Source organism: Lepisosteus platostomus, chromosome 10 (genome assembly GCF_059453375.1).
Source record: "Lepisosteus platostomus isolate fLepPlt1 chromosome 10, fLepPlt1.hap1, whole genome shotgun sequence".
In the NCBI taxonomy this organism is placed as follows: domain Eukaryota; kingdom Metazoa; phylum Chordata; class Actinopteri; order Semionotiformes; family Lepisosteidae; genus Lepisosteus; species Lepisosteus platostomus.
In genome coordinates, this window is record NC_142620.1 from 40,121,661 (window position 1) to 40,143,977 (window position 22,317).

The following is a 22,317-nucleotide window of genomic DNA, read 5'->3' on the forward strand; positions in this document are numbered from 1 at the left end:
CTCAACCTGTACTTATATAACCATATGTCACTTAGTCATTTAATCAAGAAATAGGTCTTTTGAAATAATTGTGTCAGCAACTATAAACTAAACTCTTGCTGTGGAGATGTTTTCCCACATTTCCTTCCTGGGTGTGATATAACGTTCAGAGAGTGTCAAGTGCTCATAAGTACTTCAAGTCAGTTGGTAGCACAGTTGTAAGTCCAGTGAGGATGCATAAATGGGACCAAGTGTATTCACGTGGGAATGTTCTTGCCAGCAAAAATTCACACAGTATTTTACTTCTTTCATTGAACTTTGCTTAGTGCCTAAAATAAGCAACACTGTGTTTTAGAACATTGAAGTGAAAACACACTTATTTATTAGCACAGGCACAGTAACACCCTCTGTCATTTTGTGGTCTGGTGTTAGTGAATACAAAAAAGTCTGTGAGCTCTTACATTTTGTGTAGAGTTATCACAGTCTCTAAATCCCATAAAATAAGATTCTAAAAAGGTAACTGATGTTGCATAATTATTAGTTACAGATGAAAATATATATTGAATATATTTTAAGTCTTCCAACATACTGTACCTACAGACCAAAAAAAAACACAGAAAACTATAAAACAACAGCTTACACTAATACACTGCATAGGTCTCCATTCCAATTTCTGTATTTATTGCTAGATTACAAATAATTATAAAGAAGAGCTTAAATTTATCACTTTTTTGGTTCTGAGAACTTAAATTTTGTCCTACGGTATTGGCCAAAACCTGCTGTGATCAGTAAAAAAAGCAATGGTGTTTCAAGGAGAGGTTCACCTTCACTCTACGTGCTGACAATTTGAGGTATAATATGTATTTTTCCCTTTATGTAATCACCAGTTAAGAATTGCTAGCTACATCCCAACTCAAAAGTCACAGGTCAAAGAATCAGCGGGACGAACGCAAAGGTGTCCTCCAAATATAGCTGTGTTGCACATTCTCCTCATTTAGCACATGCAGTCCAGAAAGCAGACAAACTATTTAATCAGACAAAGGACCCACATAGCTTAAACTGGATGCCACACAAACATGCAGCCACAGGCAAGGCAAGAAAGCAGTAAGTCAGGGGATTCCCTGCAATTTAAACCCAATCAGTTATTGAGGTGCCCACCCAGTTGTGCACCACTCTTTGGGAGCTACCATGAATAATCACTAAAGGCACAACATGGATTCAAACCTGCAATTTCCAGTCTTTGCCAGGTACATGCTGCAAGCTGAGTGGCCAAGTGACTTGGGGGCTATGATTGATGTTAGCTTATTCCTCACTTAAGAGCATGTTAAAGGCAAGAGGACCAGGTGACCAACCTTACCCTTAACCTAGGCATAAATAAACCATTACTAATAGATGGAGGTAACTTTTGAGAGACTAGAAAAAATGTTTTTGAAGTTATGAATCAGAAGCAGCAAAACACAGAATATCAAAACAAGAAGTAAATTAAAAGAGAAAAATGAGGATATTGTATCAAGTGCTCACCTAAATAAAACAACCATGTAAACTCCAACTATGAACGTACTGTACTAACTTAAAATTAATTGGGAAAATTATTTACTTACTGTGACCAACAACTCACAGCAACAACTTGTGGGACCAACAACTCACTCACTGATGAGAAACATTGCATTGGAAAGATACAGTCACATAGATTCCTGTTTGAATAGAATTGTGATAATTTTAATATTTCACTATATAATCATTGATTTGTAGCTGTGCATAAATCTTAGAATGCAGGTTTTGCAGACAATTAAAACATGCTGGTTATGTGTGCATTCTTTACAAAAGACCTTTCACAGAACATCTGATGAAAGATGATTCTCAACTTCATTAGAAGATGGAATTATCCAAGTTTAGTCGTTGATACCATCATTTGTTTTGACAGTTTCTCCACAACATGACTTCCGAAGACCCCCTTGTACAGAGGGATGAGCAGTTATGAGCAGTTAACTGTTTGCTCTCTCACAAACATGGCTGTCTTTTCTTTAAGCTTTGTTTGCAATTTTTTGATTGAAGGTAATTAAATGCTAGCACCTGTAAACTCAAAAAGAAAATGATACCTTAACAAGCATTTAAAATGAAAGGATAAATCTTATCATAACAAGGTTCACTTCTGTTGATGAGTAAGCCCTTCTCTTCAGGTGTGGAGGGGCTGTTATAGAAACATCAGTCGGTTCCCTGCAAGGGGAGTGCAGATGCTGTAAAGTAAATAGATTTCTGATAATGATGTCTTGCAAGAGACAAATGAACAGTGAATCTGCTGTTGATTCACCGTGATGCTAGTTTATTAAAGACCTTGTGTTTCACTGATAGCTTAATGAGCCTTGAGTGTGCAGATGAAACAGGCAGTCCTCTTGTTCTGCAAATCTAAATGTTGTCTGCATAGATAAAGTACATTGGACAGTACAAATGATTGTATTTCTAATAGTAAAGAAAATACCTAGGCCCTCCTGAAATGGTTGTCTGTGTTTGAATGTCTTTAGAAACTGAGACATGCAGTTTGAATGTGTACTACTCTGTATTGTACATTTGTTCTTTCTTGCACCAGGCTACAGTATATTGCTTGCGTTTTGCTTGTAATCTGTTCCCTTCTCATTCGGTTTTATTATTGTTGCCATATGCAGCATCAAAAATTGCTGTATTGCAAACTATTATTGATTACACAGCATTCTCTGTTCTAGTAGGGATGGCAGTTTTACAAAGCAGGAACTGGTCTTTTTAAAAATGAAAGGAAATTAGGGAAATGTAGCAAATTGCAAATCTGTTCATGCATGGGTTTTATTGGGAGATCTTTTCTATGTCTAGCCCATTATTAATATACTCTATAGTATATTAATATAGACACTTTCGAGACATGAGCAATTATGACCAAGAACAGTTAAAGAATTAAAACCACTAAATAAACAATAGAAACAGCTTAATGCCTAACCTTCTTAAAATATACATCTGTGACAGAAAGCCAGCAAGCTGGTTTGTTAAAAATGAATGAAATGTGTAAAGGTCCAGGAAACCAAAAGCCTAATAGAAAATTAGGAAACTGAATATAGTGTAGGTATTTTCTCCTGTTGGAAACAGAACTGGTAGCATATCTAAAAATACTAACTCTAATCTCAATAAGGTATAACTCGACTGTGTTTACTGTGTCTTAAATGACACCATTTAAGAGTGAAGAACAAATTCATACCAGTGACACGATCATACAGTAAATGCTTTTAGCTTCAGAGAAAGAAAATGCTTAATGACATCATCTTTGAAAGTCAGCTACTACAAGGTAATTTAAAATAAGGAATCACAACACATTTTCTAATTAAAATACATGGATTTGCACATTTTAAACTGAACCAAAAAGCTTCAAGGGGTGTTCTGCTAACAGTTTATTACTACTATTGCTATTCTGCTAATAGTTTATTACTAATATTACTATTAATATTAAACTTACTTTCTTAGTACTTTATCCATGTTGTTCTGGAAATAAATGTGGTCCAGAACTGTTCAAAAGTTCTACATGGTCTTTATTTTCTCTCACTGTACAGTTCCTTTTAAAACCTGTTTTGAGAAGTGCAAAACCCTGACTGTCCTTAATTGTGGTTTCTTTCTTATAGATGGATACACGACAGACGACATTGTATTTTTCTGGCAAGGGGGTGACAATGCAGTTACAGGGGTAGACAAACTGGAACTGCCTCAGTTCTCAATTGTTGAACTGCGGCTGGTGTCCAAGGAAGTCAGGTTTACAACAGGTAAGGGTTAAATCTGGTATGCAGATTTCATACCTATCATAATAACCAATACAGTTTGTTTTCCTCCATTACATATGCTACTTTTTCACTTTCTCCATTTATTATGGTACAGTACATATGTTCACAGAGGCAGACCAAATTAAATCCTTAATAAATATTCCTTAATAGTATTGTGACTGCACAAAAATATAGATAAGCAGAATGGACAGCCAAAATATGTCTCTGTTCAGTAACATATCTAATATCTAATGTATACACAGAAGCATTGCGTAAAAGGTGGACAATTCCACTATGGCTCCAGGTGTTCTGTTCAAGATGACGGAGCTCACATTTATTCCTATCTTTCTTTTTGCATATGGTTCGGTAGAATATTTGGTATCTAACTTCTCCACTGGGCTGCCTATACTGCATTTTGTCTGCAAATTCAAATATTCAGTAGGTAGTAGAACCATTAGTAATTCATTAGTTGTAGAAGCATGAGAAATTCATAAGCATGACAACTGACTATCATTGTCTCTTTCTTGGAATTCTTAACGAGACATTTCCAGTTTAATTACCTTCCATCATCCCACATCAAATATTTTGCAAATAGCACTGATCATGGACAAAAAAAAGTAATCCGTGGTGAATTCACACTCAGTGACTCACACACTAGGATAAATGAGAGAGTTGTAGAAAGGGAAGTGAATTGCCATGAACATTCGATCAACTGTTTGCTAAACAGGAAAACAGGATAGCTTGATCATTAAATCCACAGAAGCAAACCAAATTCACAATGAGGTACTTAGAAATTCAGAGAAAGAAGCCAAGAGCTTTAAGGTCACTCTCATGACATTCCTTTGAAATTGTGATTTGAACATGTTGTTATAATATAAAACAGCTTCACCTCCACACTTAGTCAGATCATTGTACAGCTATGATGGTTAAATGTTAAGTTGTTGTCTTCTTTGATTAACTCCTTTCCTTTTAGGAGAAATGACAAGCAACAGGGCAGACTGTCTATTTTTAAGTCCAGCAAAAATGATACTTTGTCAGCTTTCCTTCTGCTTGAGTTTTAGCAATATGAAATAATCAAGGATTTTGTGTTAGCATTTACTATTCAAGAAAAAGGATCAATTAATTTTCTGTTGTAGCTGCAGCTTTGCAAGAACATTGTTTTCTCCTCAACACTGCTCAGAAATCACAATTAAGTCAAGCACAATTAAGATTAGCTGACTATCTTTTGATTTCAATAGCGGTGCAAATGTGTGATACTGTATTTCTGTCTCTTCCTTCACCATTAGGACAATAAGCTGTAAACATGGCACTACTCTGTTTTTTACCCTTCTTGTTTCTGTACTTTAGTACTTGGTAGGTTGTCTACCCTATTGTTTTTGCATATTTTAGAAGTGGTTTTCTGTTACATGTGAACTGTTTTATTTGATATTACTGTTTCTGCTAAGGTAATGTTCATGCATGTCTTCCAAAAACAAGATCATGGACAAAAGTATAGAAAATAAATAACAGCTGAAGAGAGAAAAACTCCAAAGTTCATATTACTAGACCTCTCTGATTCTAATTAGCATCTTCTGAGCAACTTCCTGTTAATTAGCTGGAGATGTCTATTCAGAAGCTATTTATATCCAAAAAGCCTTGTTAACATGTTTAATAAAAACAGACAAAAGTTTAAATAACAGGAAAACATAATTGATACACACCATTCAATTGAGGCATGTAATACAACTAGCAATTGAAACAAAATAAAAAAAACTCATTAAATTACTGTATCAAATACATAATAATATCATTCAATAAGCTTGTTTCTTTGTATCTTGTTTTATGGGACCACTATTGATTAATGAAATTGCATTTTTTACTAGATCAAAGTATTTCTACACAAATGTTTTAGTGTCTACAGATGCTGCAAAGGGTGTGATGCCTCAATACAAGTTCCTCTTTGTGACTCAGGCATATCTAGTGACTCAGAAAGCTACACTGAGAGGAGTGAATGTTGATATTGACATTGTGGAGTTATGGAGATGTTTGCAACATACAATTGTTTCACAATAAATTAGTATACTGTGACTTGCACTTTGGTATAATTTATGTTTGGATTTTATTATAACTGGATATTCCTGTTTACTTCATCATGGTCAGCATCTCAGTTTTTAATCATTTAGGTGTACTGGAAGATATCAGGAAATCACAATATATTTTCAGATTTAATTATTAAATATATGTTTTATTATAAAAATAGTATTACGAAATATAAGGTTTTAGCACCTTTCCTGCTTATGAAATGACAAAATTTGAGATATTGTAGGTGCATAAGATATTGTAGTGTACAAGCTTAAATAATCAAGCTTCATTCAAACTATTAATATAGCACCTTTTGCAAAGGTGGTGCTTCAAAACAGTTTACATGAATGAAATATTTACATGGCAATACTAAACATTTAATTAAAGTATAAGCAGGAATAAAATAAAAACTAAAAAATAATAGTAAAATATTATATAAAAACAGTGAATACAGAATATAACAAATATAGAATAATAACAATAAACTATCAAAGAATTAATAACTAACAGAAAGGTTAAAACAATTAATCTATGAAACCCACATTCAATCAAATAAAACAATCATTTTTAGGCAGAATAGAATTTGTTTTCTTAGTCTAGTTTTTGTTTTCTGTTGGTCATTCCGTGTCAAAATTGTTATTTTTTAGATAATAGCAGTAATTTGTATTCCTAAAATCCCTATTCATCATTTAATTCATTATAGTTTCTTGGTAGAACATGATTATCCCCTCATAAATGTGCAGATGAGCTTCTCATTAGATCTAAAAGGCCCAGTGGACTATTGCAACAGCTGTCTGCCCCGGCAGACAAGGCATCTAACTTCTGTATTCCAGATATACCTTCTGGGTCCCTCTAACATAGCGGCAGATCCACTGTTCATGAGTGGCCCAGAGGATGTGGAATGACACTTCCATCTGGAGATTGAATTCCATATGTTGGAATGCTTTTGTCGGGAAGCTGAAACATTGTCAGTCATGGTTCTTTCTCCAGGAGCGGGACTGCCTATTGGACATAACATTACTGGGTTCAGTCATGGCCCAGAAAACTCCTTAATGGCTTCCTATATAGCTCTCTTTCTTCAGTGTCTCCTGTGTCTCCTGGGACTCTGGCTTGTGACCTTTCTTTTAGTCGGGTAGGCCTTGATGCAGGCCTGCTTTGAGCCTCTAGATATGGCATCCCCCCACACACACTTCTAGGTGTTTGAAACAGCCTTTCTTTCAGGTATCACTTTCATTCACATGATGGTTGAGATTCAATCTCTGATAAGTCTCTGTGACTGCTCCTTTCGGATTTCATCTGACCTGTTTAGGTCCTCACTGTGACCTAGCTTTCTTACATAAGACAGTTTTGACCCTTGGGGGTTTGACATGGACCTGTTGCTACTTTTGTAATGTCTGAGTTTGAGCAATGGAGGTCTACATGTTTCCTTGTACTGTGCCTTTCTTCATTTATAGCATTTAAAGCATATTGTGAATGTAAAGGTAATATTGTATGTATATCTCAGTTCATGAACAACACCTGCGAGAGCAAGATGTGCCAGAATTTCTCAACCTTTCTGTTGTTATTATTTTTTTTATTGAGGGGGAGATTCACTTCGTAAACTTTTGGATTCTTGATGTGAAATATCCCAAGCATTCTTTTGTCTTCTCCACTAGTGTATGGTTATTTAATAATTTAAAGAGAAAATGTTGGTTCTGTTAGGAACTGAAATTAGCTAATCACTCTCTGTTCTTTGCTTGGAGCTCTAAAGAGTTGATATTAACTTACTAATATAATATTAAATAACGGCACTTGTCAGGCTCCACATATGATTCAATTTGATTTTATTGCTTGAACATGCTTCTGTCATTTTGGAAGGACGTTTTTTATGCTCTTATTGATCATAATAAATTCTTTCGCTAATGCTTGTTGGGCCATTGAATACGCTGTAATGTCAAGGATGTACAGTATACTACAGTATGTCAAATTTGAGTGTTTCACCACCAAAATGATAGTCAGATGATGAAATGTACAAATCAGAATGCATTCCAAATTGCAATTGTTTTTGAAAATGCCTGAGTCAAATAAAGCATTTTGGCAACCTGACAAGTAAGTAAGATATTTAATATTTTATCATTTTGATCTTTCTGCATTGTTACATTTGAAATAATACTAAGATTGATCATCAGAATAGGGACCAAGTACCATTTGTTTATATATTAAAACATTAAGAAAAATAACGAATCAATTGCAGTAATTTGTCTTTTTCAGCAGGTTGGATAGATTATTGGGCCAAAATATCTCTCCATTGTTTTGTTGTTACAGAATTGCAATTTGAACTCAGAATAAAAGAACCTTGTGTTCTTAGCTCGGAAGAAGTTTATGCTTCTTTTCCTTTTGTGTGCACTGTTTCAGTTTTTGTGCTGAAAGTGATTTTGTGTTTTGATAATGCACTTAAGGGGTATTTGAATGAAGAGAGAAGGTTCCCCAGGCCTAGCTCATGTCATAAAATACGCTATAACCCATATAAATGTGCACACCTTTCTCCCATGCTAATAAAGTTGCTTTTCTTTTTATCTAGGTTCCTATCCCAGGTTGTCCCTAAGTTTCAGGATAAAAAGAAATATTGGATATTTCATTCTGCAAACATATATGCCTTCTATCTTAATCACAATCCTCTCCTGGGTTTCTTTCTGGATAAACTATGATGCCTCTGCTGCTCGGGTGGCGCTGGGTAAGTGTTATGTTTGCATTGTGTGATTTTGGCTTTCAGAACCAGTCACTGTTTAAGCTGTCAATGTGCTTGAGGGGAGCAACTGCATTTGTAGCTGCCATACTGCACAGCACAACCATGTGCTTGGTTGCTAAGAGACCAACTGCTACAAGGCGAGGTGGTGTGTGATTAAATAAAGCAGCACAAACAACACAAAGTTTTTGTTCTTTGCAGGAGCTCAATTTGTTTTTGTTCTGAACAGATGACAGTGCCTGTCCCCAGTTTAAGGCTATTTGCAATGCTGACTAGTTATCCTAATAAGAAGTCACTCATTTACCCCTAACCAACATGTTGATGAAAAATAAATATGAGAATGACCTACTACCATAACCTTACAGCCGTAGGATACTTGGAGTTCAAATGGTTTATCATTAAAGATAATGACAGTGTATTGTCTATGTGCCTGCAGAACTGTACACATCAACTCTCAAGGATAATGGGATGTTCTTGAACATTCATTGCCGTTCCATTTTCTTTCGTTGTTTTAAAGGTGTCACAACGGTGCTCACCATGACAACCATCAACACCCACCTTCGAGAGACCCTCCCAAAGATCCCTTATGTGAAAGCCATCGATGTCTACCTCATGGGCTGCTTTGTTTTTGTCTTCTTGGCCCTGCTCGAATATGCCTTTGTGAACTATGTCTTTTTTGGCCGAGGCCCCCAGCAACAGAAAAAAATCAACGAGAGACTGAATAAAGCTAACAACGAGCGCCCACGATATGAAGAGAAGCGCCTGAGGGAACAGGTTTGCATTTCCACTTCTAACTTTGTCTCTTATTACATCTTTTGACATGTTTCACGTGTATGCCAATCTGAGTTTCAGAAAAATGCCCAGACTTTGCTTGCCAAGAGACTCTTTACCAGGGGGGGTTGTGTAGACAGGAACGCTGATGAGTCTGTACAGTATATCTTTTTGAATAATTATTTATTTTTTTATTAAAATATTCCTTTAGAAAAAAATGATCAATATAAATGCATCTAATGTCCTTGTCTAGCTGTATGGGTGTATTTTAAAAAGTGCTGTATTACTCAGCTTCATTATTAAAAACTTGGAATAGTGTTTATTTGATAAAATTCTACTGCATAGTTATTTGAAATGGGATTCTAGACTAATGTTCAGTTATCTGCATTACAATATCAGCTCTTTGTCCAAGGCACTAGGAAGTATTCCTGAATTTTATCTTTGACAAATGCACATATTACACTCCATACAATAAATCCATCTGCCATTGCTTTCACATTTGGCCCAGTCATGCTCCGCTGAGTTGTGAGTCATTTAAAACTGCTTTTTAAATATAGAATTGTCAGAGGTGGAGTAATGAATATTTCCATTCTAGGCTTGTTTTGAAATTAATTTTTCATGTAAAATTTCTACAGGATTTGTAAATGGATACCATACGAGGTGGTTAGACAGATGCTCAGGCCTCAAAATATTTTTTGAAGATATTGTAGTATGTGTATTGTGTATTGTAGTATATGACATTGGAATTTAAGGAAAGCATTCCTAGAATACAGGAAATCCATATACAACCCTTTTAACTTGATAAAGGTCAAGATTAAATTGATCTTTTATTGTGCAGCGTATCCACCTAACTTGGACTTGCCAGTTCAGTTTGACTTGACTTTATATCTATGACTTCTGGGCTGCACAGAAAGAACCAGGTCCTGCTCTTCTGCCATGTCCAGATGTCAGAGCCATTTCCTTTTTTGAAATATAGCAAACTCCTCCTCCAACTAGAGAAGCAGTCCATCTCTCACTGAGTTGACTGCAAGCTTACAGGCACACAACAAGTAACAAACAACCCTACCCCAGTGAAGATCTGTCAATTGTATGCTGCCACTTGGAGTATTCCAGTCACAAGTGGATAGTGACATGACCCATCCTCAAACAAGCATCCCTAGTAGTAAGCAAAGGAACAAGTAATAGGTTTATTCCATGCTGAAAAGAGAACAAAGAAAACACAACGTTTCGGCTGTGGAGCCTTCTTCGGGTGTGTTTTCTTTCTTCTCTTTTTTAAGCATGGAATAAAGCTATGATTCCTTTGCAGCCTAAGCATGCTGACACAGCTACCCACCTGAACTACTATCCCTAGTAGTAAACCTGCTCTCTAAATTAGAACCACTTGGGAGTCTGAATAAACTGATCATGATCCTGATTGAATTTCATCTTGATATTAAATTAAATGACAGAAGAAGAAAGAAATCAATTTGCATTAGTGCTGTTATTATTATATAATATATTAGCAAGCCGTTCAGTGCTTAGTAGGTTTCAAAGTTTTTTTCCAGCACCACAGTTAGTTTATTGCTCACCTGGTAGAAGAGTTGGCTGGGCTTTTGCTTGTTTCTTATGATAATTGTTTTGTCTTTGTTTAAACAAAATTGCAATGTGTTTATGTATTGCTTTACTTCATTTTTTACTGTAGTTGATTTTCTGCATATATATATATAAATATGTGCCTTTTTGTAGCTGTTTTATGGACGTTTTAATGTTCTTTTCATTTTTTTTTTCAACATTGCAAGGATTCCATTTCAGCGCCGTATCAAACCAACACCATCAGGTCATATTCACAACGAAGGAATCTGTATCTCGAGGAACAAAGAAAAGTTGGGGTACATGCATTTAGAAATCATATTACTTAAGAGGCAGCTATTTAACAAATAGCGAAAATGTAAATACTGACCTTCTATGGCCATTTTTTAGCAATTGGTATTCATTTGAACTGAAAAAAGGGCAACTGTCTTCAAATAACGTATTATTCTATTTTCTTTGGTACAGTATCTAACATTTAAGATGTATATTTAACTTATACAGTGCATTTTATGTTCATAAACCATCATTCCATTTGCTTTGCATTTAAAGCAGTATTAAAGTAATCATGTTTTCATTAATACATTTTTCTTGCAGTTCCTAGCTGCTTGTACAGTATCTGTTAGGAACTGCAAGAAAGCTACATTTTGACAGTTTGTATGTTTATGTGTCTTAGGTTGATCCTTATGGGAACATTCTTCTGACAACATTGGAAATGAACAACGAGGTGATGCCTTCTGAAGTTGCCAGCAGTGTCAGCGACTCCAGGAATTCCGTTATGTCTTTTGATAGCTCCGGGGTGCAGTTTAGAAAGCAGATGGCATCGCGAGATGGGTTTGGCCATGCCACACTTGACCGTAGTGCTGCACGCAACCGTGCCAACTGCCGTCTACGGAGGCGATCTTCTAAGCTGAAGCTTAAAATCCCAAACCTTACAGACGTCAGCACCATTGACAAATGGTCCAGGATTGTATTTCCTATTACCTTTGGATTTTTCAATTTAATCTATTGGTTGTACTATGTGAATTGATGTGCATCATCCCAGGAAACGTGGGCCATATTTTGAGAGCACATAAAATTGGCTTTGTTATGACTGAAAGAATTTACACACACATATATATGAAAATATTTATATATGTGTGTGTGTGTTTAAAAGACCTACCGATGTAAAAAGTATTATAAGAATGACTTGAATGTTTAAGAAAAAAAAATGAGATAAACATTTCAAGCCTTTGTATTTCTTTTCGTTCTTCTGAAAAATAATCTATAAAAAAATACTACAGTGGGATTGAACTCAAGACTGCATGATATTTTTGCTAAAAGAAAGAGTTCTTAAGCAAAGACAATTCAGACTGTACCACTGGATTTTTATCAGTACATGTTCTACTCAGCATTCTGCCAGCAGCTCATTCAACCAGTGGAACTTTTATTTTCCAGGAAATCAGCTGTACAAGTTCATAAGCAGCGTCTGAATCTTCTTTTTGTTACCATGGATAAACATACAGAATTCTCTGTTTTTACTCTGTATAGTAACTTTTTGGAATATGTGTTGTTCCTCGGTTCTGAATTGGAAAGGAATTGCTTAATGGACATTGGCTCTAGCTCTGGCCTACGTTTGGTAGCCATCTTGAGTAACCTGATATGATTCAGAGTCAGCGCAAAAATGTTGATTTTCATGTCATTATGCTTTGGAGAAATTCCTTGGGGTATTTTTTAATTCTTATTATGATTATTTTGTCTTGAAAATAATGTGTTTCAGGAGAGTGTCACTATCACAAGCTCTAGGATTTGTGCATTATTAGATAGTGAGGCACAATTATGCATAATTAATTTATATTTAAAAATAGCATCTACTGTACATTCTTTCAATCAGTAAGTACATTTTTACATGGTTAGTTCGTTACTGTATTATTTTTATGAACTGGTTCTTAGTGCTCCATCTGTTCTATAGATATTCACTGCTTTGTTTTATGTGTAGTTAGCGAGAAACCCCTAATGAGCATTGATTATTCACAGTTTGGATAAGAAGAGTATTCCATCAACCATATTCAGATGTATAAAAAAATATTGTGTATTAAAAATGGAATATCAATTTACATTTTCCTATTTTAAATGTAAAACTACATCTCAACACAGTGTGGACTATATGATATGCTTTGCTCCTTCATCATATGTACATATTCTTTTTTACACCCTGGAAGTGTTATTAATATTTCAGGTTGTTACCAATACCTGTCAAAAGTTTCATGAATTGATTAGTTTGCCTTTAAAACTGGTAGCATGGTTAGTGAAACCCTGCTCGTTAAGTTCCATCTTAGATCATATACTATTTTATGCAGCCTGCAATATTGTTTCTACAATACATTGCCTTTGTGCACAGCTGAGTATGAATCTGGAAATGGTTGGAGTTTCAGGGGGTTAAAAAAACATTTTAATGTCAAACTTTCTGTTCCTTCATCTTCAAAACAAGTTGTACTCTTGGATGACCTCCTTTGCACATGACAGGAATTCAGCACACCTTAAGAGAGAATCTGTCAACATTCTTAGGAGCCTTCCTTCATGAGAACAGTTCTGTAGCATCACTCTCCTGTATATTTCAGTCACCTTTCACAATAGTACATATCAGTCAGGAACCCCATTGTATCTCAAATAGAAGTGCTACAAAGTATGATTCCTGTTCAAAGACGTTGGCTAGAATTCGTGGTACTTGACAGTGGCCAGGACTCCCAAGTGATGTTTTGTAAGTGACTGAGCATTGTCATCTGTGCTTCAGCTGGCCATGATATCCTAATCCTGCCACTCAGCAGTGACTCCTGGGATTTACAGGCATCTCAGTGAGAGGCCTGTTACTCCTCCGTCTGACAGTAAATCTGTTAGACACTGTGGACCCCATAACATATCGAATGGTGGGTGGTTCTACAGGAAGCATAGAATTAATTAATTTTGTAGAGTGCTTTTCATTCTGTTGAATCCCAAAGTGCTTTACATATAGGAAGGGACCGGGCTCATCTGTTCCATTGGAGTGCAGCATTCACTTGGGTGACACGTGGCAGCCATTATGGATCAGCAGCTCCACTGCACAGCGGATTAGATAGAGAACCGAGAAATGGAAGGCCAGAAGGCCAGATTTTGCAAGCCCTGGTGAAATAAAACCATGACACTGGGATTAACATACCTACACTTGCAAACAGCGCCATAACATCTAATCCAAAGCATGGCACCTCCTTCGGCACAGTGTGACCATAGTGGTTTGCATTAGAAAGTCTGGTCCAGAGGCAAGAGTGCCATCTACAGGTCCACAACACCAGCTGCAGCAGCAACCTGCTTTTTCTTAGAGCTCATCTGAGAAGTAATCTGGCCCAGCCTTGCTGAGATGTAACAAAATCAGGCCGCAAGGTGGTACTTTTGCTGTCAGAAGAAAAACAGTCTAAGTTTTTGTTTCCTCCTTGCTAGTACTGGGGCTATAGCCAAGATAATAGGCTTTCCAATTTGACAATTCCAGACTGAGTGTCTGAGTGTCTGAAAAGATAAAATAATTAGCAATTTCATTTTTTTTAATTACAAATGCAGCCATCTTATTTGTGAGATGAAGATTTTTTTTTTCACAGCAATGCCAAAGAGGCCTCTTTTTCAGTGTCACTGTTACTGCTTTTTCTTTTTAATTTGAAACTTTACTGTGTGAATACAATCACAGGATAGAATCGTGACTGCATTGATGAGCGCTGGTTTGTAAACGGAATGGAAAGCTGTTGAAAAATCAAACTATTTATTGATTAGCACGTCGTGGTGAACACTAAAGGAACGCATCGAGAGAGTAGTTTGTCACCTGCACTTACATGTCATTTTATTTCTCAGTCAGTGCCTGTCCTGTTGTATGTGTCCTGCTGTATTGTCAAATATCTTTTGTGCAGATTGCTATCTGACACACAAATGTACTATTCCAGCAAAAATAGTAATTGCTGGAAAGACTTCAAAGCTCAATCACAGAAAGTCACAATGGGGGGCTTAAGAGTAGAGCACCAGCTAAAGCAAGATAGGCTGACAAATGGATTCATTTGTGTCATATATTTTCTCAAAGGGTTGAGAAGAGATTTCAGAAGCCAATGTTTTCTTGAACATTTAAAAATGCTAATGGCCTAATGGAAGAAAAAAACAATCACACAAAATGTATCACAAGAGAAGGCAAGGTAAATAAGGAAGAGGGAAGTAAAGATGATACAATTAATTCTTACAAAAACAAAAAAGGAACATACTTGGCACAAGTCCTTTGATTGGAAATAAAAATAAAACAGGATCACACTAACACTTGATATCTTTGATAATTGTGTGATCACAGCAGGCTTAAATTTGAGATTCCAATCCATAATAAGGTGTGAGTCTTCACACAGAATTATTATGATAAACCAGTTCCCTATGACAATAAGTAGCACTTTTATTTTGAGGTGTAATTTTTTTAAAAATGTTAGCCACTTGAAATTTTTTCTAGGACTATTTGTTTTTATTTGTTTTACTGAATATACTTACACACTTAGTTATGCTACCAAACACATGATAATTTTAACGAAATATCTACAGTAATAAACATGTAAAATGCCTTAAAATAACAATGAGAAAATGGATTAGTAACTTGGGAGTGATAAAGAGTGACTCCAAAAAAACAGAGTATTCGTAAACCTAGTGGATAGAATTATGAATTAGAATAAAGCACCCGTATTTCCATTTTTATAGAGTTTTCTAAATCATTTCAGTAAATACATTATGAATAGTGTTGTGTATCTATGACTTCAGATTACAGCCAGGCTTTACTTACTTCCTATAAGAACTTTATACTTCTAATATGATGAAGAAAGACATGGATGCAAATGTGCAAGAAGTTAGTGGAACAACCAAGATATTGCTATAGCTGAATAAAAAATTCAATGACATTTACAGGGTGTAAAAATAAAATAAGAACCAAAAAACACATTTTAAAAGTTAAAAGGATGTATATTTAATAAAATATAGGCCTATAATTTAAATGTATGAGAAAAGTATTTATTGTACATAAGAATGCCATAAATGGTTGCCAATTTGAATCTTATATCTGTAAACTAACAAAATAATATAACCCTTTAAAGGACATAAAATGAGCTTCAGAGTAATCTCTCAAGAATAATCAACTTGTTAATTATGTGCAGTAGATGAAAATCTAAGCTTTTCTGATTTTTTTTTTCCAAAATGCAATTAATATGCACAATAAAGAACTCTGAGCTATGGTTGAGCGGGTACTTAAATTTATAAAAGGAGGTTAATATGAATTCAAAGTGGGAAAATGAAAGCTCCTTCTGAAGTTTAAGAATTTGTTCCAAGTAGTAAACATGTAAACTTTTAGGATCTTAAATATCGGCAATAGCCAATGTTCAGCTGCATTGAGAACTATTTGATTTCCTCTTGAAATTTTATCAGCTAACCAGGAAACCATTAATGTATATCTACTGTAACTATGCATTTTTGCTTTATAATGTTAATACAAATGCATGTATCACAAAGAAATTCTGCACTAACATTGGTCACAATGCAATGTTTGCACTGCCTGTCCATGCAATTCAACTGCTTTGTCTAGAAATCGTAATTAAGACACCTCCCCCAGACAATGAATGAGCTTTGCATTATATATTTCTCTATAGTGCCATACAATGTGCTAATCAAAGGTGTTTTAAAACATTTTTTTAAATGACTGATCCATATGTAAATTAATCAGGAATCAATTGGAGTTAGCTAACATTTAAAAGACAACACAAACATATGGGCAAGTTACTCTTTGTTCCGTGATTTTAAATATTATTCAGTCGCTTGGTATGAAAGTTTACAGATACCTCAAAAAGATACAGTACAAAACTGAACACACTGAGCCTTATGTAGATGATAAATACTCTGATATTTATTTCTGAACTATAATACTTGAAATAAAAGCTTTCAGTATTAGACATGGAAAAGAATAAGGAAACGCATGGCCAACTAAATGTGCTGTTATTTTAAAAATACATGCAGTAGTAAAACATTGGTGCCAATGTGCTTATTTTGTAGATCTGAAATTTGTTCACATTCTCTGAATATAGTGTAATCATCACTTTTATGAAAGGGGCTGCAGAAGAAGATTATGGTGCCACGTATTTGTAGTTTTGCGCATGACAGGTATACAAAATGTGCACAAGTTGATAACTGCAATCACATGAAAATAGTTTTCAGCAATGTTTTGGTTTAAAGCACATTTTCATTGTCCCATGTTATTAGAAATTAAAGTAAGAAAGGTTGAATGATGTACCAGTAAATTAACAATTCTGTGACAACTATTCCTATTTAAACCTGAAAGCCATAGGTTTATTGAGCAGAATCTAGGACCGTTAAGTTTGTTTTTCCCCAGATTCTTCTAATGTGGCCTTATCGTAGGGCACCACATATAAGAATGAAAAAAAGTCATCAACCATAAGTTCTGACTGAGTGGAAGGCAGTTGTTCAAAGCTTCTGCGTAAGAACCAGATGTTCGGTGGATTCAAATATGGACTATGTCACGAAGTGGAATTTCTAGCCGGCAATGAAAATTCTTGCCTTGCACCTCATGGGGGCTTTGCCTGTGTGCCACCTGTGTATCTAATAAAGTTTGACCTTTTTCCATCTTCATTTGGGTTGTCAGAGTTTTTCAACTCCAACTCCTGAAGGGTGATCATAAAATGTGATATCTGGCTGTGCCAGTCCATGGCATTTAGTTCTTGTGTTTCACGTTTCAATTCACCCAATAGCCAGGATTCCAGGGTTGTTATAAAGAAACCATTCAGATTCTTTGACTTACAGCCTTGTGGGCAGTCTGATTACTTTTATTGTGAATGGATGGAAACCTTGTTGAATGCTTTTCTGGCCTTAATGGAAATGAAATAATTTTCCGCAGCATTTAAGGCATTTTTAACCTTTTCTTCAATGTTAAAACTGGTGACCAGATAACAAACAGCACTATACTGTACATGTAGTTTACCTTGGTGGTCACAAATAAAATCTTATCAGCTTACGGAGTCGCACTGTGAAATCCCTTATGCCACAACTTTTCAGTGACAGTGGGAGTATACAATCCTCTTAATATCACTGTAATATCCCTTTAGTCTCTTTGATAAAAAAAACATAGTAAAGACAACCCTCCCAGAAAAGAAGTGCTATTTCCTTTTCATTGCGGAATGACTGGATCATAACACATCCAAGTTATGGATTTAGGAATAAAAATAACCTATGCAGTAAAAAGTCCCAGCAATGTCCTTACAAAACAATATTTATCAAACTTGTTTTTGTACTGGAGTTAAGGCTCAAGAATGTGGCCCTTTTTTAACAATTCTGTGTATAATACTGCTCAGCTGTAGCCAAAAAAATTTAAAAATATTGGACTTTATAACAACCCGTTACGTGTTATACACATGAATTCATTTTGGGAAAACTGCCTCTTGGTGCTCTGGGCTTCAGAGCTGACCCTTCGTACTGTCTTAGGAGGCTGTGAAGATAGACTGGGGATAATGTACTTCTTTTTCTCGCCATATCTCTTTCGTTGACACATCCACATGACACGAGAAGATGTGGAGGTGCAAATCTGTGGAACTGTTTCAATGTGAATTTTCTTGCCTCTTGTGTATGTGTGTAATTACATGTGAATTGTACTGTAAATATAATAACTTCACTTAATATTTCTTAATGCATGAACAACACAGGGCAGTACGTAATGGCAGCTCGCTTTTCCTCTTAGGCATGTACAGCTTTTGCAGCACTGGCATTCTTCTGCAAATGAAACCTGCTGAAAGGTCTTAATTTCGCATGACTTTAGTTCAAAAGGTTTATTTTTGTATCTTTACCAAAAAGTCCTTTTTGTATGTGTTTTGTTAAAATGGTATACAAAATTCCACAAAACCATGTGTGTGATAGAAACTGCACATAGTACTTCACAGATAGTAGTTTATCATCACTGGCTCATCATTGAAACACATTGAAAAAAACATTTACAAACAGAAAAATGCTACAAAATACTAATGACGCTAGGGTCCACAAATTGCTCTCTACTGGTTTGAAGTTTGTTCAAAATACATTGTAACAGACATGTTAGTACATAAGTAAAATTATGAAAAGAATCACAGAAATGTTAACTGGAAGAAGCTAAATTAAACTCACTATTATGGGGTCACTCTTTAGATAGGCCCTTTCTTTTCCCTTCAGATGAGCACTTTAGGACATAAAATGTGAATATTATTGTAATTGACTGTGATATATGCAGAACATGGTCATATTTTGGTATAAAGAATAAGGTTAATGACTAACTTTGTGAAAACGTTATCACACATGCTCAGTTTCTATTACCTCTCCATTGTGGAGTTACTTCTTGAACATGGATCTGTAGAATTTGTTTAACAAACACAACTCTCTCAAGGAAAGTTTTTATCACAACGTACAAATTCTCGGGAAGTCCTGCAGTATACAATTCATTTGCTAAAGCCCACTAAACACAACACTTTTTTCTTTCATTTACATAATCCAATTGGAAGAAAACACATTTCTAGTTACATCCTGCCCTGAAAAAAGTGCATTTTTTATGATATTGGTTTACTCACACATTTAGTGATTCAATTATTTATTCAAGTGTTTTGTTTCTTTCACATACAACTCTTTTTCATAATTCCAAAAATTTGATTCATCTTTTGTATAAAGTTAGCTATAAGCTGTATTCCTTCAATTTTTTGTCAGTGCCAATTAATGTAATGTGTAAATCTGCTTTTCTAGATGTTTGAGCAAAATGTGTTTTTTACTAATTCAAGATGTATGTGGTATACAAAAAAAGAGTTATAATGAAACCAACTGAATTTTTACAAATAAAGGCTTATACTGAATGAGAATGCAAAGTTTTTTCATTTGCCCTTTGAGGACTAATTACCACTATCTTTTTCTTTTGGCAATTTCTGTTTGGTCTCAGGATTTGTCTGATTGGTGGCAAATACTGGCATTTACTCAGTTAGTCCCCAAATGGTAAATAATTACATTTTTGGAAAACAGTAAAAACAAAAATTCTGTACCGTGTTCATTTCAAGCCATTCTGCTGGTTTTTACTCCCTGTTTATTAATCAGTTCTTTTCACAAGAGGTGTTTGATAATGAGATGGGTAAATCAATTGATTGGGCTTGTTTCAGTCATAAGTGAAAAAAACTTTTGTTTTTTCTTGGAATGCATCCAAACATTCAATTGCAAAGTTGTCATATCAGAAGGAAATATCGTTTTTCTTTTTTTTTCTGAATATAAAAGCAAAATAAATCTTGCTGAAGCGCACAGAGTTTACGTTTTCTGAGTGAATGGCCCTTTTCTGAAGAAACGTTACTAACATAACAAAACATCCAAAACGTGAATTGATGAAGCAGAGCTATATAATGAGACGTACTGTAAAGAGAAGTAAATTATTTGACACTATACAATTTGACACAATGATTGCTTGAAAAGACCATTCTTCAGACAAAATGGGAATATTTGGAGATGTTTGAAAGATCTTATTTCTATTTAATTCATTTAATTAGTTCTGTTTGTAGTTGACAGGCATTAAGACCCATTGGCTCAAGATACAGTACATGGTCAGTGTAGGATTGTCAAAGGTGAGGATTAACATTGCTTAACCCTTTCATCGTAAACTGGTTCTAACTCTATGTCACTGAGAATGACAAGCAACTGCTTTTACTCAGTTATCCTCCCCTTCCGTCTGAGTCAAAAAACTTTGAAAAAAGACACAACTGCTAGGTGTCTGAGGTGTAGGGAAGGAGATGGTATCCTTTTGTTCTTTATTCCTCTTATACTGATTTATTTCAGTCTAATTCCATCTTGTTTTATATCAGCATAAATGCCTTTTTTTTCCTGTAGATCTTAGCTAGCCCTAGTTTTGAGCATTGTTGTGTGTGAGCACTTTACCAAACTTTAGATTTGGTTTTGATCTAATTTGTCTGGGAATTAATGCTTAGCCTAAGGACCAGAAGCCCCACAAGGCGGGATGAGTCATTGCAAGGGCAATAATGGGGTGGCAAGAGAACACAAAGTGATGAATGGTGGGAAAAGGGTGTTTGTTTATCATAACTTTACCTTACAGGCATATATGAAGTGGCTTAATGTAATTAATGGATTTTTAGGTTTCTGGCATCCAAAAATGCGAGACAGGTGGAATGTCTTCTCTCGTTTTGACTTTTTACTTGGGATATTCAAAATGTTGCATGTGTAATATGTACTTGTATATTCTGGGCATCAACAGAAACATCAATTATCACTGCAACAAGTTTCTATCATTAATAATTTATCAGAAAAACAAAATAATTTGTGTAGAAGGTACACTGACATTTTATTGAACAGAAATTAAGTGGAGTTTACAAAGAAAGTTTGGGATGGGATTATGGCAGCCAAGTCCAGTTTGCCTAATCTGTCCTAAATCATAATTATTTCTGATTTCATTTCATATATCTAGAAAATAAAAACGTAAATACCATAAGTCCTTTCTCTAATTCACTTTCATCTTTTGCATCCCCCCTCCACCCCAACTCTACCTTTGCAGCTACCATATGGTTAACTCCTCACTCTGTATGGGGGTTTCAGCCTCTTCATCCTAAGCTAAGACAAATTTTCTTTGAATAAACACTCAATTATAATTTTTCAATACATTTAATGTTTAGTTGTTGTTATTCTTTTGGAATTCATTATCTACTGTATGATATGAACATTTTGTCATTACAAAATATGATGACATTGTCACGTACAGTTCTTTCCGGGCCCTATGCGGATGACACGATCCAGAATAGTGAAGACACAAGGGGAAAAATGGTCATGCAGGAGAAGGGTCTGGAGACGGGGGGGGCGTGTCCATGCAGTGCAGGTGTCCAGGGGAAGTGAATCCAGGCGAACAATCCATGTAGGAAATCCAAACGGGAAATCAGAAACAAGGGCTGAAGTCCATAGCCAGGCGATCCATCCGGAGGGGGGAACAGGAACCGGGTCGGAACCGGCAAGGGGAACCAGGAACTAGGAACAGAAAGTTAAAAGCATAACGGAGCCAGACGCAGCAAGACCCCGGGCTCTCATGATGTGGAAATCAATGAGGAACCAGGAGTAAGGTCCGCGTCTGTCTTTTAAGGGGGAGCGGGATTAGGGACCAGGTGCAGACAATGGGGCATAACAAGGAAGGGCTGGAGCGCCCTTAAGAGGAGGGGTTAGCGATCGTGACAGACATCTGATAACATTTGTCATTAATAGGGTCGATCAACGGGGGATCTATATTGAAAGTCATAGGCTAGTAGCATATTTTATGTGACAACCATTGGAAGGTGTAAATTAGTGACACATATTTTGTACTAAATTGCGGATGCTGTCTTGTGGGATTCTACTCTATACCTCCACTAGAGATTGGACAAG

At 35.6% G+C, this 22,317-nt stretch overlaps 1 protein-coding gene across 2 annotated transcripts in view; it reads left to right on the forward strand.

Annotated features, from left to right (window-relative positions):
* gabrb4 (gamma-aminobutyric acid type A receptor subunit beta4) overlaps window positions 1-20,205 on the forward strand; it is a 113,716-nt gene extending 93,511 nt beyond the window's left edge. The window contains exons 6-10 of one of the 2 annotated variants that reach the window (XM_088648982.1): window positions 3,621-3,758; window positions 8,377-8,529; window positions 9,059-9,315; window positions 11,091-11,180; window positions 11,555-20,205. In XM_088648982.1, coding sequence (XP_088505108.1) covers window positions 3,621-3,758; window positions 8,377-8,529; window positions 9,059-9,315; window positions 11,091-11,180; window positions 11,555-11,908 — 992 coding nt within the window. In that variant the 3' untranslated portion in view covers window positions 11,909-20,205. The remainder of the gene's footprint in view (window positions 1-3,620; window positions 3,759-8,376; window positions 8,530-9,058; window positions 9,316-11,090; window positions 11,181-11,554) is intronic. The other variant, XM_088648983.1, reaches the window with a different exon arrangement.
* Window positions 20,206-22,317: the final 2,112 nt, after the last annotated feature.